At 53.0% G+C, this 19,061-nt stretch overlaps 1 protein-coding gene across 2 annotated transcripts in view; it reads right to left on the bottom strand.

Annotated features, from left to right (window-relative positions):
* Positions 1-14,371, bottom strand: part of TRIM62 (tripartite motif containing 62) — a 25,560-nt gene extending 11,189 nt beyond the window's left edge. Inside the window, exons 1-3 of one of the 2 annotated variants that reach the window (XM_006094204.3) lie at positions 14,302-14,371; positions 13,353-13,805; positions 4,397-4,492 (exon numbers count right to left, since the gene is read on the bottom strand). In XM_006094204.3, the coding sequence (XP_006094266.1) occupies positions 4,397-4,492; positions 13,353-13,760 (504 nt within the window). In that variant the 5' untranslated portion in view covers positions 13,761-13,805; positions 14,302-14,371. The remainder of the gene's footprint in view (positions 1-4,396; positions 4,493-13,352; positions 13,806-14,301) is intronic. The other variant, XM_006094205.3, reaches the window with a different exon arrangement.
* Between the last annotated feature and the right edge of the window lie 4,690 nt (positions 14,372-19,061).

Genomic DNA, 19,061 nt, shown 5'->3' with positions numbered 1-19,061 from the left:
GGAAACTAATGAGACCAGTCCCAGGTTAAGACAATGAGGATCAGCAAAGGGCCATGGCCTGAAAAGACATTTAGGGTGTCGAAGACGTCTTTGCCTGACTGCCTGGATGTAGGCGAGAAAGGTGTGAGGGTGATACCCAGATTTTGGGCCTTAGGGTCAGAGGGATGAGAAGCTGGGAGACAGGTGGGAAGAAAGCTGGGGCCTGGGAGGGGTAAGGAAAAGATGTCGAGTTCAATCTGTGAAGTGTTTATTTTTGAGAAAAATCCACCCATGGGCTCAAGCAAAATGACAAAGAGGTGACATATCAGAAGCTTTATAAACTGCAATGTGCTGGGCAAACCTTGGTGGTCACTCACCCTGTCCTGCCACCCCTGAGGCCAAGGAATAAGAGCTGGAGGTTAAGGCCATTATCAGAGGAGGCAAGCATGGGCTTCGGTGGTTCTCTCTGCCCCCACAGGCATGCCAGACCCTCAGGCTGAGGGGGCTGAGTGGTGTAGGGCACAGGCTTTTGTGCCCACAGTGTGGGTGAGGATCCTAGCTCTGGGTCTTGAGTATGGCAACCTCAGTTGCCTGATATCCATGCACTTTAGCTTTCTTATCTGTGAAAAGGGTAAACTACATTGCAGGGCGATGGTGAAGATTGAATGAGGGGGATGTTCACCAAATGCATGACATTGTTCGAGGTGCAGAGAAAGAGCCTGGTCATTAAAAAGGCATCAGTTCTGACAGACACATCCTAGAAGTTCTCCATTGAGAGATGGCTTCTGAGCTGCAGCCTGAAGAATGAGCCGATGTCAGTTGCGGGTGAGGAGGACGGGAAGAGGGAACAGCGCGAGTCAGGATGACACACACCGGGCACAGAAGTGTGGCCAGGCTGCGGCAGTGTGTGGGGCCTGCCTCTGCGATTTTACTTTGTGGGATTCTGGCTGGGAGTTCACAGAGTCAGGGACCCTGCTGTGTACAGTGCCCAGGGCTCTGTGGGAGGCTCCACAAAGGCTCAATTAGGGCCAGTTCCCTCCCTGTCTCAGCTGCAGAAAGAGCTGCTGGCAGTGGGCCAGCCTCCCTGCGCATGCCCACCCAGAGCGCCAGGCAGACAAAGGGGTGGAGGGGAGGCTGGGGACGAACAGCTGAGTGCCTGTGGCCTCCCTGAGCCCCCCGCCCAGGGAGGGCAGAGGCTTCTGCAGAGGCAGGTCACGATAGAGAAATGGGGCCTGCCCTTCCTGCACCATCTGCCACGGCCCCCAAAGGTCCCCAAATTCCAGGGCCACCCCTTCCAGTTCCTCCTCAACCATGCTGCTGCAGCATTTGGCCCACTGGCCACCCTCTACTGATTGAAAGTTCTGGTTTGCCTCCCACCTCTGTGGCTGCTCCCTCTCTGCCGCCCATGTTCCTTAGGGCGTGTGCAGGCCAGCTCCCCCCATTCTCATACTCCATCCTCTCCATCCTTTCTGGCTCTCACTGCTTTGAAGACGGCTCCCACATCCTTATCAGTGGCCTTGCATGACTCCTGTTCATTTTCCCACCTGCCTCCTCCACACACACCCCAGGATCCCACAGGCCCTCCAACTCACTCGGTCCAAAGTCAGCTCTGTGTCTTGGCCAACAAACTTGCTGCCAGCGTGATCCTTCTCATGTGTAAACTGGGTCACCGCCTATCCTGCGTTTAAGAACCTGTCTAGGCTCCTTGAGGACTAGTGAAATGCTAAATTCCTTAGCCTGGCATAGAGAGTCCTCAGTTCATCCCAGCTTACCTTCTAGTGCCTTTGCACCGCAATTCCACCTGCCTGGAATGGATACCCCGACAGATAGCTTATTCAACTGGCAAACTCCTACTTATCCCACAAGACCCAGCTATCTCCTCTGCGACACCTTCCTTAACTTTTCAGGCAGTGAGTTAAATGTTCCCAGAGCATTTTGTAAATACTTTTTAACACACTGTCCCACATTTTATGTGGCTCCCAGCTATCAGATCAATCCCTCACCCCATAGGAATGATGTCTTCCTCACCTCTTTCCTCCTCCCCCTCCAACCCCCGTGTCCATCCCAGGGCCTGACACAAGGCTGGTGCAGTCAGGACCTGCCTCAGAGATGAAGAAGGGAAGGGTCTTGCCCAAGATTTCTCTACAAAGGTGGGTGCAGACCCCCTCTTATTTCTAGAGTGGGAGCCCAGTGTCCCCAGGACAGAGGAGGATGGGTAGGGGAAGTGGGAGAGGCAAGGAGAAGGCAGGTCGGAAGTGGAACATCAGAGTGACAGCCACCCCAGGAGACCCAAATATGTTTCCTGACCTACCTGGCTTGCTGGCCACAAAGCCGGGGATCTTGCTGAGGACACCCCAGCGTGAGGCTGGAATATGCACTAGTCTCTGACGTAACTGGACAGCGAGCTCCTGATTGGCCACTTACTAGTTCTGGGGCCTCAGGTCAGTCTGCCAACCACTCTGTGTCTCAGTTTCCTTGCTGATAAAATGGAGATACCTCAAGAGGTATTTCCACCAGACACACACTTATTTGTTTTACAATTATTAACTGTATGGGAGGCACTGTGCTAGGTCTGAGAGTCCTGCTGTCATGGAGGTGACATTCTGAGGCTCAGTGAGACAACAAATAGGAACAATTTCTAGCGGAGAAAGGTTTAGCCTAATGGGTGTGTCCCGGTTACTATAGTTCTTTCTGTGGCAGATCCAACCCTGCCTCCCCCCCAATCCCTTTGGTGCAGTGGCTGGGAAAGCAGCCCCCACCCCAGCCCACCACATCCCTGGGAACACACTGGGGCTTGGAGCAGCTGGGGCCGTTTCAGGAAAACACTCTGCCAAGAATGCATCACCCGGTCAGGGCCGCCCAAGGAAAACACTGGGCCTGTGGAGAGAGGTCAGACAGACCCTCAGGCTGGGCCGCTGGAGAAGCAGGCGCTGCAGGAAAGCCGAGTCAGGCACCAGGTGAAATATGACCTCCACAGCATCCATAGGCATTTCTTGTATAAACACCCCAGTCCAGACAGGAAGCAGGGCTGGGGGAACTGGAGGGTAGGTGGCCCCCCAGGACCTCCCAGAGGTAGACAGATGGACAGGAAATCAGGGGAGGAAGAGGTCAGTGGAGAAAAACAATGGGGGGAGGGGGAGAAAAGAAGAGAATGCTGGGGAGAAGGAACAGACCATATTCCCCCTCCCCCCCATCCAGGTAGAGACTTCTGTTTGCTTCTCTTTTCCTGAGAAGCGTACAATCACCAGGCAGGTGGGGAAACCGAGGCTGTGAGAAGCAAACAGGCCAGAGTTCTGTGACTTGTTTCTCATCTGTTGCTAGCAGAGGGTCTGCCCAGAGGCCCTCTGGAATGTTCTCTCAAGAAATGTCTGAAACCCCACAGCAGGGTGCCAAGATGGGGCACAGATCTGGGATCTCCAAGGGCCTCTCGGGGCCCCAGGGTGACCCCCAGGGTGACCTCCTGAGGCCCAGAGCATTCCTAAGGCTCTGCTCCAGCTGCTGCTGGCAGTGAAGTCATACAGCGAGCAGTTAGTGGTGCCTCAGAACTCACAGCCCTCCTCTCAGGCCAAGAAAAAGGCTTTTCTTTTTAAATCACTGTGGCCAGAGACAGGAGGGTTTGGCCCTATTTTTCAGTCCATGATCGCAGGCCTAAGTGAGAGGGGAGATGATATCAGGGCTGGCCCACAAATCACCAGGAGCGCTTCAAGAAGGATGCTCAGGGCTGGCTCCTCCGTCAATAGGCGTGGTTAACACGTAGGGGGAAAAGACCCCTGCAGGGAGCCGCGGAGGGGGCAGTTGGGGGGGGGGTCTCTGGTCCAGTGGTTCTCAAACTTTCTAATGCGGCGACCCTTTAATACAGTTCCTCATGTTGTGGTGACCCCCAACCATAAAATTATTTCGTTGCTACTTCATAACTGTAATGTTGCTACTGTTATGAATCGTAATGTGAATATCTGATATGCAGGATGTATTTTCATTGTTACAAATTGAACATAATTAAAGCATAGTGATGAATCACAAAAACAATATGTAATTATATATTCAATATGTGTTTTCCGATGGTCTAGGCGACCCCTGTGAAAGGGTCGTTCGACCCCCAAAGGAGTCGCGACCCACAGGTTGAGAACCGCTGCTCTGGTCCCATCTCAACTTCCACCCAAACCAGGAAGGGAGAAAGGGATCCACCCTTAATCCAAGCACTAACCCAAATCCTAGCTCTCAGTTACCCTGCACTAAGTCCCACCCCATTTACCTTTGCTGAAGCCTCAATCTCCGCTCCCCCTCCACAGCCCCGCCCCTCCACGTGGAGTTCGGCCCCTCGAAGCCCCGCCCCCAGAGCAGGGCCGAGTCTCCGCCCCTCACTCCCCGAGGCCCCGCCCCTCCCGGCCAGTCACCTCCTGGGCCAGGCCCGGCTCACCTTGGTCTCCGCCAGCTGTCGCTTGAGCAGCTGCAGCGCCTCCGTGTGCTCCCGCTCGCTGTCCTGAAGGGCCTGAAGCTGCTCCTTCAGCTCCCTCTGGAAATAAAAAGCCCCAATGTACAGAGCTGGCCAGCTTCTGTGATGTGAACACTCCCACCAAAGCCGGTTTCAAGCTATCAATGTGAGGTCAGAGGACACAGGGCTGCGAAGGTTTGCACAGTCAGCTTCGGGACACGTTGTATACATCTTCACTCTCACTACTTCCAGGCGTTGATTCTGCAAGGCCTCCTCCCTGCTTCTCCGTGGAGCAGAATAACCTCCTTCACTATTTCAACTCCTTTAGTCGGGACTGTATCACTAACAGCCGAAAGTCATCCCTAAAGGATTCCTGTGCGAGAGTCGTTGGAGCAGATGGACTAGTTCTCTCCGTGGAGATGCTTGGGCCCCACCCTGGAGACTTGAAGGAACCCTGCCCGTCGGCTCTTCAGGCTCTCCCTACCCGCCTTGGGTCTGTCCAACTCGGGACAGGGTCTGGCAGACACACAGATGTCTGAGGAGGTGGGCCAAGAGCTACAAGCCTCCCCCTTGGTGGTCCCCGTGGGCCCACCAATGTCCCAGCCACCCAGGCAGCTCTTTAGAGTTTCTGAGAAAACTGCCCTGGAGGTATGTTCTGCACATTGCTCAGGGCACCCGAGGGACTCGGACAACTTCCTTCCTGCTTTCGGGGCTGGAACAGGGACAGCCGGCCTGCCCCTTCCTCTTGGACCCCGGGAGCAATGGAACTCTCATTCCTCCCCTCCACGAACACGTGCTGAGGCCTTCTTGGGCCCCACAGGGAGTGCGACCAGGGGCCAGTTTCAATCCATGATGCCTCAGGAGGGGTGCCGATGAGTTGGGAGGAAGGTAGGAACACAGACATGGATGTTTCTCTCTCTCTCTCTCTCCTTCCCTTCCTTCCTCCCTTCCACTCTCTCTAAAAATAAATGGAAAAATAGCCTCAGGTGAGGATTTTAAAAAATAGTTACCTGTCAATCTCCCCTACAAGATTGTGGGCTCTCAAGGGAGGGACTGTGTCTGACAGATGTTCACATTCTCAGTACCTAGGACAGGGCCAGGCAGAGTGACAGGTATGAATCTGCCCTGGGAAGAGGCTGGGCAGGTCAGACCTCTGAAAGGGTGGGAGGGGAGAGCTCTGGCGACTGCGCACCCCCCTTCCTCCCCCCGCCACTTCCCACCTGCCTCCTTCCAGGCCTGGTAGGATGCTGGCTCTGCCACACACTAACTGTGTGCCCCAGTCCCTCATCTATGAAATGGGGAGAATAATACCTTCTAGGGTTGGGTAAGAAGTGTTTAGCCTCATAGGAAATCACAAGGCAGGCATGTGTTTTTGTTGTTTCTTTAAAATATGAAGCAATATGTTTATCCAACTGTGTTTCATTAATTCACTTTCTAGTTAAAATATTATAGAGGGTTAAATAAGGGAAATGTACAGAATTTGTACTGCTGTGAGGACACAGACACAGGGCAGAGCTTGGCATACAGAGTGCTCAGGGGCCGGAGTGGTCACCATGTCCCATGTGAGGCTTCTGGGCCACTTCTCCAAGTCCTCACCCCCTGCTGTGTCCAGGTCCCTCCCTGCCTCCTCCGGAAGCCAGAGCGGGAAGAGGTCCCAGGGACCATTTGGTCCAACCCCCTGGACTTTAAGGTCCAAGAAAAGGGACTGAGTGGCCCACAGCCACACGATTGACATAGGAGAACCAACCGGATCCCCAGCAGAGGTCAGACAGGAAACATGAAGCTACTGATAAGCTAAGTGATAGGGCTCACTGGGAGGAAGGACAGTGGCAGTGCCAGGGCTCAGGACCAGAGGAGCTGGAGGTGGCGTGATTTGGGTTTGAATTTCATAGGCGTCATGTCACCTGACTCTCACAACAAGCTCATGAGGTTAGTGCCTTGTCACCTCCATCTCATAGAGGGGGAAATGGAGGCTCAGAGAGGTCAGGCAGCTGGCCTGAAGTCACACAGCTCAGGAGGGGCTCTGAGTAACTCCAAGTCCATGCTGGACACCCTCGGCTGCTGTCTCCCACTCAGTTCAACGTAGCCGTCATGTCTGGTCACCATGGTCAGGCTTTGGGCCAGTCACTCGGGGTATAGACACAGTCCTTGCTCTCGAGGAGCCTGCAGTCAGTTGGAGAGGCAGAAACTAACAAGGGAGAACAGAATAAACATGGAGGGACCACCTAGGAGCCAATGCAGCTGGCTGCCACCGACTGTGTTTGTGACACCGTCCCTCTCAGTTTCCCAATCTGTAAAGTGCAGCGAACAGCACAGGCGCCGTGGTGTTCAGGATTAGATGACCTCATTCACGACCTGTCATTCTTAGCTGTTGTCATTATCGTCATAATAATCACAATCACAGGTGCAATAGGGACTCAGACCGGGTCCAGGAGAGAGTTTATTTCTGATGGACAGACGGGCAGGGTTCCTTCAAACATTCCCACGGAGAGAACTAGTCAGGCAGGGGCACACCTGGCTGGGCAGGAAGTGGGGGGCAGCAGGGGATGGCTGGAGCCAAGTATGTGGCAGGGGGTGGAGTCACACGCTGGAAAGGCCATGGGGCTAGCTCAGTGAGGGTGCCGGTGGAGAAGGCTTGAAGGGGGAGCTGGACTCTGCAGGGGTCTGTGGGAGCTGGGGCAGGGCAGGAGGAGGGGACCGGAGGATGCACCCGCCGTGGGCAGAGCCACAGCTCGGCACCCCTTCCTCCTGCAGTGGTGAGGGGTCAGTCAGGGCTGGTACATGGCGTGCACAACTATGCAAATACGTCGGGCGAGAGGCTCTGGGGCTTCCGTAGGTTTGGAGAGACTAGGATGGGACAGCAGCTGGGGACAGAGAGTCAGGGCTCACATGTCCTCGAGGCCAGACCCTCCTCCTGAGCGGCCACCCCTCTCCCAGCCCAGGGGACAAAGCTGCCTCAGGAAACCATCTCTCCTTGACTTCAGGGACCCTCTCAGCCCCCTCACTGATCAGTGCAGCCCAGTGGAGACAATGTGGGCTCTGGCGCCCGAAAAGCCCGGGTCCCAATCCCGCCTGCATTTTGCTTTCTTAGGGCCCACCTCTCAGGGCCCCTGAGAACCACGGCAGGGCCAGGGCTCATGCATTCTCTCCTGGGCCCCACACAGGCCTTGGGCTGGAGTGTCAACTGAGGAAATGACTTAATGAATCTCTGAACCCAATGGGAACCCACCTCCAAGTCCCCCACCCCCACCTCCAGTGTCCAAGCAGACCTCAAGGTCCCGGAGGTGAAGGACGCTGTAAAAACTCCCCTGGATGAGAGTCCACAGAGCTGAGTTCTGGTCTAACCTTGGGCAAGTCCATTTCTCCATCTGGAAAGCGGGGAGAGGGTGGAACTGGATGGCCTCTGAGCTCCCTCCCCATTCAGGTGCTCCCCAAGGCAGTTAGAATCTTGGTGGGGAGGCTGAGTTCTGAGCTGGACAGACCCCAGTCTGAATCCCTCTCTGCCTCCCACTTGCAGTGTGATCTTGGGCAAGTTATGGGGCCTCTCAGCCTCAGGGTCTCCATCGGTGCGGTGGTGCGGAGTCCCACTGGGGGAGCAGGGAAAGAATAAAGGGCCGTTGGGAGGATTCAATGCCCGTAACAGCACCTGGCAAAGAGCAAGTGCCTAAGAAACTTCTTCAGCCAGTGGTGGTGGTTGTGTTTTTAGAGTTGTTATTATTTCGGTTGTTGTCACTCTCCACCAGACCCTTTTCTCTATGTAAAATAAACGTCAACTCCAAGTTTCTATACTGTAGCCTGTGCTTAGCCAAGGTGCCCTGGATGAGCAGGCTGCCCAAAGACACCCGTGAGGAGGGAAGTGGAGAGGCCAACAGCTAGCCCCGGGTTTGACTCACTGCCAGCCTCGCCCCCACGGAGGCTGCTGTTTGCACATCAATCCTGCCCTCTCCTGGGACACAGACAACCTGGCTGCCTCCCTGTCCTTCATATCTGTCATTTTTTTGGGATAGGAAGCAACTCTCTCCCTCTTTACACACGAAGTGGACAGTCTCGTTCCTACTTCCATTTCCCAGATTGGGAAGGGTGCAGAGAAGCAGTACCTCCAATTCAGGTGGAGGAAGCAGGATTGGAACCCAGCCCCCCCAACCCTGCTCTTTCCCTGTGCGGCTGCCTGGGCATCTCTGGATCACCACAGTTTTTCAAGGCTCCCATCCAAGGCTGATCCACCGCTGTCTCCCTTGGTATGAAGGAGGCCTTGGGAAAGGCTCCAATGGTCACATGAGGCCTGGAGGGGGTGTTTGAGACTGAATCAGATCCCTTCTTAGGTTAGGAAGCTGAGATGGCCAGAGGGCCGAATACCATGCCTGACCCAGATGCCATCCAGCCACCTGCCCTCGGTGCATCAGCTGGTACAGGTGGCCTGTGTCCTTAGCCTGACCCGGGGCTGAGTACTTGTAATACCAAGATAGGCAGGACCCGGGTGGGGAGGTGGAAAGACAACTCCCCGGCTCTCAGAAGCAGCTCGGAGGCTGTGAGCGGCCCCGTCAGACTGGCTTCAAATCCTGCCCCTGCTGTTTACTTGCGGGCTGACTGAACAAGTCACTGCATTCCTGAGTCTCTGTTTCCTTATCTGCAAAAGGAACAAATTACAGAACCCACTGGACAGGGTGTTAGGAAGATTAAATGAGGTAATACCAGAAAAGCGCTTAGTACAGCCCCAGGCGTTAGGCTAGAGCTCAGGAAATACTAGCGGAGAAGTCCCAAACCCTGCTGAGATGGGCTCCTCCCTCCCCTTTGCGCCAAGATCTAGTGCTCAGCAGTGAAAAAAAAAGGGTGGGGGGTGGGGAGATGTACACACACACACTCATGTGCTTAACAGGTTTCTCTGTGGGGTGGGACTACTGGGAGACTTTAACTTTTACATTATATAGCTCTGTTTATTATGCTAATTCTATAATCAGAAAAAGAATCAAAAGGTATTTCAAAACTGTTGTGTGCTACTCTGTGCCAGGCACAGTATCAGGCACTTTTGACACAGCACCTTTCACCCATGTCATAGATGAGCAGGCCACGTGACCTGACCAAGGACACACAGCTTCTCAGTGACGATGCCAGGATCTGAGCCCAGCAGTGGAACCTGGAGAGTCAAAGCAATTCCACTCGGCAGGTCAGGGAAAGCTTCACGGGGCAGGTGATATTTGAGCTGAGCCTGGAGAGCTGAGTAGGACTTCTTCAGGCCTGGGTTCTCAACCAGGGCTGATTTTGACCCCAGGGGACATGGGATAAAGTATGGAGACATTTTTGGTTGTCACAACTTTGGGGGAAGGGCGCTACTAGCATCTAGAGCAGCGGTTCTCAACCTGTGGGTCGCAAGCCTTTTGGGGGTCAAACGACCCTTTCACAGGGGTCGCCTAAGACCATCGGAAAACACATATATAATGACATATTGTTTTTGTGATTAATGACTCTGCTTTAATTATGTTCAATTTGTAACAATGAAATTGGGGGTCACCACAACATGAGGAACTGTATGAAAGGGTCGCGGCATTAGGAAGGTTGAGAACGACTGATCTAGAGAGAGGCCGGGGATGCTGCGACACATATAATGCACAGGATTGCCTTGTACAACAAAGACTTACCTGGCCCTAAATATCAATAGTGCAGAGTATGATGTAATATCCTGGCGCTGCTATTATTTATTAAGTGCTCACAATGTGCCAAGTGCAGTATTAAGTTCTTGCAAATGTCATCAAATTTAATCCAACCCCATTACTCCACGCTGTCAATGAGGAATGTGAGGCGCAGAGATGATACGTAACTTTCTTAAGGTCACACAACCCGAAAATGGTAAGCGCTGGGTTGGAGCTGCCTGAATACAAAGCCAGACCTCTTAACCTTTCTGCTCTGCTGCCTCCAGGGTGTCTAATAAATGTAAAAGCTTCAGACCAACTGCTAGGCGGGGTGTGGGGGTCTCCAGCTGAGCCTACGCCCAGCCTCCTCTGGCTTTGAGGCCTTGGGCAAGGCGCCTCCCCTCCTGCCATTCCCCATCTGTCAAGTGAAGGTTGCACCAGCCAATCTCCAAGGCCCTGCCAGCTAAGTCTGTTATCTTGAGGAGAGGGGCCCAATCCCAGGCTCCGGAAGCCTGCAGCCGGGAAAGGAGGGGTGTGGGGGACAGCTCAGCCTGACCCAGGGCTCATAAGGAGAGAGATGCAGGTAGGGGTTGGAGTGGCTTGAACCTTACCCAGGAGCTTGCCTCTCTAATGGGGAGGCATGTTTCTCTGCTACCTTCTTGCCAAGCCCAACTAGGCACCAAAGCCAGGCCTCCTGGGGTAAGAGAGGCAGGGCTGGGCATTTCCCCAGCTGGACATACGAGTTCTCACAGGTAGAAGGAGAAGGAATGGGAGTGCGTGTAGACCAAGGCCCACCACGTGCCAGGCGTCTCTAGCAGGTTCATCACAGGTCAGCCTCATTCAAATCCTAGTAGGAAAGACTCATCCTGACCCCAGTTAACAGATGGGAGCAGCAAGGCTTACATGCAGCGACGTGGCTGAGTTACACAGACAGCGCTGAAGGAAGGTTTGGGACGCCAGTGCTGTCGCGGGGCGGTACACTAGAAGGTAAGTGAGTGGCAGTCCTGTTTGTCTTGTTATCCAAGAATGAAAAGTGTTTCAATAACATTTGGAGAAAATATATATTCAATTTCTCCTATATTCCCCAGGACACAGAATGGACCACAAAAAACCCAAACACAGTAATTCTGATTTTTCTAGTTTACTGAAAAAGGAACCACGGGTCAGTGGGCAGAGGCCTCTCCGGCTAGAAAGTCAGACAGGAAGAGGAGGGAGGAAGGGCAGCGGAGGGATCTGGCCCGGGTCAGGCTGTGCTTTCTAGCCGGGATCGATCTCTCCTTGTCTGGCAGTGTGTTTTTGGGTAAGTCACATCTCCTGTCTGGACCTCAGTCTCCACACTTATGTAATAAAGAGGCTGGACAGATGGTTTCAGACAAAATCCCTTCAAACTCCTACAACCTGCACCTAGTCCTGTCAAAGATTCTTTCCTCTTCACAGACGAGGAGATGGGGCCACCAGTGCTTGGGACAAGGAACTCTGGAGGTCAAGGGCCAATACTAGCCTGTGCAAGCTCCCAGAGCCCCCCACCCTTGCTCTCCATCCTCAAAGAGCCAGACTGGAAGGAAGTCAGTCATGGTTTTGGGATGAAAGGGACGGGGAATGGAGAATGGGGAACACAGGCCATTTCTTCTGGGACCAACGCACATCTCCATGAGCATCTGCAAGTACAGGCTGACTTGTAGGGACTCATGTACACGGGTTGGAGGAACCTCCTAAAATATGGGACAAAGTCGTTCTTTATCTCCTGCATAAGCCTCTTGAAGGCCAGAGAGCTCACTCCCCCAAGTTGGCCCACTGCATTTTCATAAAATGTTTGAGTTGAAACTCTTCTGCTTCCGAAGGCTCCAGAGTCTGGGCCAGTTCTGGTCAAGGTTGGTCATTCATTCATTCAACCTTTACTGATATGTACCGTCGGCCAGGCTCTGTGCCAGGCTTTGGGGCCACAGATATGATGAATAAGAGACTGTCCCTGCCCTTGGGGAACTGTGTGCTAGATGGTATGCCAAGGCCAGAGGTGTGAGGCTGCTGGATTTAAATGGTTTAGCTTGAGAAAGAGATTCCAGGCTTCAATACGCTTGGAACCTTTTTATTAAATACAGTAAAATGAGTTTCTTTGCTATTGCCCAATCCTTTAATATGCAAATGTACACCGAGACTTCTCTAAGGGGTGTATAGAGAATATGCTATATTTCCCAAATATAGATAATCTGGAACACTTTTTAAAACATCATAGTTATTAACAGAGAACATCAGGGGAAATGCAGCTCTAATGCTATTTTTTTCCTCTTTTGGGGGGGGGGGCAGTGGAACTTGGGGAAGGCTTACAAAGAGAGAATGTTTGAGCAGGGCCTTGAGAACTGAGGAGTTGGCTAGTGAAGACGGGAAGGTTTAAGGGAGACCATTTACAGTCTTAGGCAGACTATGCTCAGGTTACCAAGCATGTGCTGTTTCATTTAGTCCGTAAAGGTCCTGATGTGGGTGACAGAGCCAAGGAGGTCATCAAAAGCCCCTGGAGGCTCCTACAGGTCCACACCCTGCCTTCTCAAATCTCACCTACCTCACGGCCTCACTCTCCGAGTCTTGAGCCTTCCCTTGAGTCCTGTCCTCACTCTCAACCAGAGTGAGGCTCTACTCTGGTTTAAACCCCAAATGGTTCTTACAGTATCTCAACTGGATCCCAGCCTTAACCCCTTACACACCTCAGCCTAGCCCTTGGCACCCAAACCCATTCTCAGCAGTTTGTGGACCCTAACTTGCACCCTCTCTTGGATTTAATCCCTACCTGCCCAGTCCGGGTTTAATCCCTACCTGCCCAGTCCGGGTACTGCCCCGTCATCCTGATACACACACGATGGGCCCCACACCTGCTGCTCAGCTACTCCATGTAGCCTTGACCCATCCTTGGAGAGGGTTCCACCCCGTCTAGCCCTGACTGCATCCCCATTCCAATCTGTGTCTGTCCCCAACTCTGTCCTGAGCCATTCTATGTGGGCCCATCTCCAGCTGGCCCCATGACAACTGACAGTGGCCCTAACCTAACCCAGCTTTGACTCAGCCCATCCCCATTTGTCCCTCCCTGACTCCACTGGTGCCCTCTCCGCAACCCTGGACTTACCCAACTTCAATCTATCTCAGACCCCGCCCCTCACCGCAGCCCCGCCCCGCCCCCGCCCCCACACTAATTCTGATAGGGCCATGACCCTGCCGGCGGCCCCGCCCCGTGGCAATCCTGACTTGGCCCCGCCCACGGTCCAGCCCTGGCCCTGCCTCCGGGCCTGCCCAGTCCCCCGCCCGAGGCCCGCCGGGCTGCTCACCTGCAACTCCTCGAAGGCATCGTCGATGCCGGTGACCTGGTGCTGCTCGTGCAGCGCGGGCTCGTCGCAGAAGAAGCACAGCAGCGTGCGGTCCGTGAGGCAGAAGAGCTTGACCTTGTCGTGCGCCTGGCAGGGGCGCGCGGCGCGGCGCGCATTGAGGATGGCGTCCAGCGGGAAGGCGCTGTAGCGCTCCACGATGTTGGCCAGCTTGAGGCTGGGCGCGAACGCGGGCTCGGCGAACGTCCGCCGGCACTCGGGGCAGTCGCGGGCGCCCTGCGCCTCCTGCCTCACCCAGTGCTCCGTGATGCAGCGGCGGCAGAAGTAGTGCTCGCAGCCCAGGCTCACCGGGTCCTGGTAGATGCTCAGACAGATGGAGCAGAGCAGCTCGTCCTTGAGGCTGCACGCCATGGCGCCAGGGGCGGCGGAGACGGGGGCTGAGCTGCAGGGGGGCTGCTGAGAGAGCGCGGCGTTGAGGGGAGCAGCACCGAAGGATGGGTGCGGGGAGCGGGCCGGGAGGGGAAGGAGTGGGCGCTACGGTCCAGGAGACAGGCAGTGCGAGGAAGGGGTGCGGAGCAGAGACGACCCGAGATGCAGTTTAGGAAGGTGGTCTCGAGGCAGTGGGTGACCTGGAGCGATGGGTGCTGGAGGGAGTGCGCCGTGGGCGTCGGAGGGAAGGGACTCCGGGCCAGAAGGTTCTAGGGGGAGGGGCAGTCCGAAGGAATGGGCGCTGGGAGAAGGGCACCCGGGAGGGGGACGGAGGCCTTGGGGGGCTGAAATCCCGGGATGGGTGCGATGGGGGAGGGGGAGAAGCTGGGGATAGGGAAATCTGGGGGAGGGAAAAGCCAAACGGAGCCGCACCACGGCTGTGCCTGGCGGAGGAAAGGAGCGGTGCGAGCACGTTCATCAGCCCTATCCCGGCCCCCAGACCCGACCCAGCGCGGATCCTTACCCCCGCCGGCTCCGCGGCCACTGCTCTGGTCCCAGCGCAGCCTCTCAACCCGGAACCAGCCGAGCCGGAGCGGCCGGCAGCCGAGACTCCCTCCCCGCCCCCGCGGGCGGGACCCGAGTGACTCCTCCCTCGCGGCGGGCGGGGGAGAGAAGGGGCGGGGCCCAGCCTGCAGCCCGCAGACCCCCTCCCTGCCCCCACCATTCTACCACCCCTGAACCCAGCTGTTCTTCAGGGTTTGCACTTGGAACAACACCCAGGTCTTGCTTAGGGTCCCTGCGGTGCGAGGACAGCTAATGTGAGAGCCTAACGAATAAAAGAGGAACATCTTTTTGGTCATCAACTTAAAGACTTGGGAGAAATAATATGTATGTTATCTGCGTAGATTACAACTTTGTATAACATATAAAGCTCAAACTCGAGGAATACCCTGCTGGCCTAGAGCAGTTCAAGACCCTCACATCCCCAAGTCCTGGGGTCCCATTTCCTTTTCTTTTTCCTTTTCTTAAGAAATGCGTTGGCAAGAAGTTTGGAAAGCTCCGGCCCTGGCTAACATCTGACCCAAGGAGTTGTTGCCTCCACTCAGCAAACATTTTTGGAGGGCCATGTTTGTGTAAATATCGGGGGTGGGGGTGGGGGTGAGGGTGGAGGTGGAGGTGGAGCAGCAGAAAGAGTAATAGGAGACCTTGTCTTGTACGCCAGATGGAGAGGGGATTCTAGTGGAAGGGACAGCATGTGCAGAAGCATAGCGGTGTGCAAGGGGAGGGCACATGGGGGGAAGTGCAAGTAGTTCTGTACTATTGGGGGGAGGGGCTTGGGGGAGGTGAAGGATGTTGAGGGTCAGGGTAAAGGATTTCCTGAAGGCATGGGGTTTTTGAGCAGGGAAATGACCGGGTCCGACATGGGTTTCAGAACGTCCAGGAGATGCTCATTATACGATCAGCAAAGTGAAGGCAGAGACCCTTTCTGATTGTCTGCATATATGCAGTGCTCTGTACACGGTGAAGGTGTGTAGCTGAATAACAGTAGCAAAGATGTGGATTTCAGGAAGAGAGCCTGGGTACCAGTTAGGTCACTGTTGTCATCATGCCTGCAGGACATGAGACCTGCACGGGGGCCATGCAGTGGGTAAGGAGAGAAAGCTGGGGTACTGAAAGCATAGACACTGAAATTTGTAAGAGATTGGATGCGGGGGTGAGAAAGAAGGAGGCGTTGAGGGTAGCTCCCCGGCTTCTGACTCCTCCAGCAGTGTCTTCACTGGAATTACACTTTACTGAGGTATACTTTAAGAAACAACTTGACGTTTACTCCTCTGCTGTTCATGTGTCCTCCCATCACACCATCACCTGGTCCCATGTGTCCGTCATTGCCAGGAACAAGTTGGCTGCTCGTGCAGCAGTGATTCCTTAACTTTTCCTGGCAGTCAGAGCCCTGATTTTATTCAGGTGGTTCCCTTCCTCATGTGACCAAAGAAGTGAGCCCCCGTTGGTCCAAGTCCATTGCCGTGGTTACACGACTCTTGCCAGTGATGTCTTGGACTTGGACACATGAGGCAGGTCTGGCCTGAAAAACACCAGAGGGGAAGCCTATGGTAGGGAGGGAGCTTCCGGCAAGGATCTCTTCACTTTAAAGATCAGTCTACCCTCCTCGCTGGGTGTGGATGTAGTTGGCGGTGATGCTTGGATTGCCGCAGCCATCTTGGTCCCAGTCTGAGGATGCGGCCCACACCCGACTGAATCCAAGAAGGTGCTAGAGCAGAGGAGCTGGCTCTCTGAGACAGAGCCTCGACTGGGAGATGGCCCATCTTATTGCTTAAGCAAGTTTAATAGCCTGTGCTGTCACTTGACAACCAAAGGAATCACAAATGATATGCTGATATGCACTCCCATTAAAAAAAAATTTTTTTTTTGGTAAGGAGGGCCTGGTCTAAATCATTGAATTATTTGAAGTAAAATAAAAAAGGCTTCATTTATTCAACATGTAATCCATACTCCTCTTCTATAGCAACAAAATAGCTGGAAACATATCTGGTCAGCTAGAGACCCCACACTTTCCAGCTGCTCTGAGTGTGGCTTCCTGACTAAGTCCTTTTCAGTAAGATGTAAATGAAATAGCCCTTAAGGCACTAGGCTTTTGCTCTTCCATGTTCCATTGAGTTGGAACACAGATGTGCCAGGGACTCAGCTTCAGGATTACTTCAAAGGGTCTGACAGAAGGAACCTGGGTTCCTGAATGACCATATGGAGTGGAGCCACCTACCAATGTGGACTAGCTAGAGTGTGAGAAATAAATTTCCATTTTCTCTAAGCCGTTGTATTTGGAGTCTTTGTTGCATCAGCTTAACATTCCCAGTGCTATTCTATATCTGTTTTGAGAAGAGACTCTGGTACTATTTAATGCTATGGTCTAAATAGCTACTTTCAGTAGCCAAGTTCCTCTTAATATCTAGCGCCAATCTCTTCCAAAGTGTATGGAAAGTGGTTCCCTCTGGCTGAAACTTACAGCCTCTCTGACCTTTCACAATACTTTCCAGCTTTTAGCCTTTTCACCCTTTGAGCTGTTCTTCTTCTGACCTTACATCATCTCAGTTGTTAAAGAAAAAAACAACAGGCCCAAAATGGTGTCACCTGTGCTAAAAGCTGGTGATACCAAATCTCATACCTGATCTCTGTCATTGCCAGAAACAAGTTGGTTGCTTATGCAGCAGTGATTCATTAACTTTTATAATCTTACTAGAGGCCCGGTGCATGAATTCGTGCACTGGTGGGGTCCAGTCGGCCCGCCCCTATGGGGGCCGATCGGGGCAGGGCCAGCCAGGGCGAGGGGCTGTGGGCAGTTTGCCAGCCAGCTCTGCCCCCGATCAGGGTGGGGGAGGCCCCCTCGGGGGCGGGGCTGGCCGGGGCAAGGGGTCCTGGTCATTCTGGTCATTCTGGTCGTTCCGCCGTTCGGTTGCTGGGCTTTTATTATACAGAATTCAATCATTCTGGAATTTTCTGGTCAAGCACCAGTAAGGTAATCTGTCACATAGTCCTCTCCATCCCCCTGAGAAAGAAGAGGCAATTGATATCATAAAAACCCTTTCCTTTCTTTTCCCCCAAAGAAAAGATGTCCAAGCCCCCAAAATAACCCTTTTTCTTTCACTAATTGAAAGAAATCCCCTTTCCCCTCCCTTCTTTCTATACAACCCTCCCGTTTTGTACAGCTCCTTGGAGCTCCCTTCTAGTTGCCAGATGGGATGCTGCCCTACTCATGAATTGTTTACTAAAGCCAATTAGATGTTCACATTTACTCAGTTGAATTTTGTTTTTAACACAGTTAAGATGCATAGTACTATATGCAAACTGTTGGTTATACTTAAGTTTGTCAAGCCATTGCTCCTTCTGGATCTCCGTTGAGGGGTCTAAACCTTAGAGATCCTGATGGCAGTATATGACACCTGCTTCCATTCACACTCTAAAAAAAATAACATCGGGAATTTTTTTTTTTTTGAAAAACGATCCAAGAGATATTGCTGAGTGGAAAAAGAAAGGAAGGCCCAAACACACACAGACACAGATATGAACACACAGTCATACACATGTGCATTATATATGTAGCAAAAATTTGTAGAACTCTAGCAATTTTAAATGTGTTTATCTATAAGCTAGGATTATGGGGGGGGGACTTCATACATTGTATATCTCTGTTTATTATGTAATTTTATAATCAGAATGAAAAAGACACAGTGGGGTCTCATTATTCATGGATTTCATATTTGCAAAGTCCCCTACTCCTAAAATTTACCTGCAACCCCCAAAATCAATACGTGAGGTGCTTTCGCAGTCATCTGTGGACATGCGCATGCACCGAGTGGTGAACATTGAGTTGCCCAACATGCATGTTCCCAGCTGAGGTCCAACGAGGCGGCCTCTGCCCTCTTGTCTCAGCTCTCAGGCTGTAAACAAGTATCTGTTTTGTGGTCTGGTCGCTGTCATGCTTTTCTCATTTTTGTGCTTTTCTGGTTGGTGATTTTGCTATTTAAAGTGGCCCCCAACTGTAATGCCGAAGCACCGTGCAGTGTTCCTAAGCGCAAGAAGGCTATGATGTGCCTTAGGGAGAAAATATGTGCGTTGGATAAGCTTCATTCGGGCATGAATTATAGTGCTGTTGGCCATGAATTCAGTGTTAATGAATCAACAATATTAAATAAGGCGTTTTTTAAACAGAAACACACATAAAACAGGGTTGTGTATTGATTGGTTGGTGAAAACATGGCCTGAGGCTCACAGGAACCTGACCCTTTATTTCCTTAAGGGGCAATGATTCAGTATTTGCTCTTTCAGTCTTTGGGGCAACTTTATAGAACAGAACTGTGAATAATGAGGGTCGACTGCGTTCAAAATTGTTGTATCTAGCAGCACCCACCAGTACAAGGTACCAACACCCTTTCCATCCAGGTAACATTGGCTCGGGCCTGCTCAAAGGGGGAGGGGAAAGAAAATGAGTATCAAGCCACTCCTGTGTGCCAGGCACCATGTGAGGTGCCTCATGTCCATTATTTTATTTAATCCTCACAATAGCCCTCCTTGTTTGCAGATGAAACGGCAGCTCAGAGCAAGACAGCTCCCCAAGCTGCTGGGGGAGATTCCACAGTTGTGCGAGGGCCACATCTGGGCCCTCAGCTCCATCCCATGGTCTTTATAAACAGTCCAGCTGGGCCCCCCTCTCTCAGTCCCTTCCCCATCGTTGCAGACCTTTGCCGGCCTCCTCCGCAAGCAACACAA

The sequence above is a fragment of the Myotis lucifugus genome, unplaced genomic scaffold (assembly GCF_000147115.1).
Source record: "Myotis lucifugus unplaced genomic scaffold, Myoluc2.0 scaffold_131, whole genome shotgun sequence".
In the NCBI taxonomy this organism is placed as follows: domain Eukaryota; kingdom Metazoa; phylum Chordata; class Mammalia; order Chiroptera; family Vespertilionidae; genus Myotis; species Myotis lucifugus.
Note: the sequence above shows the minus strand (reverse complement) of the source record. Positions and strands in the feature narration are given on the sequence as shown.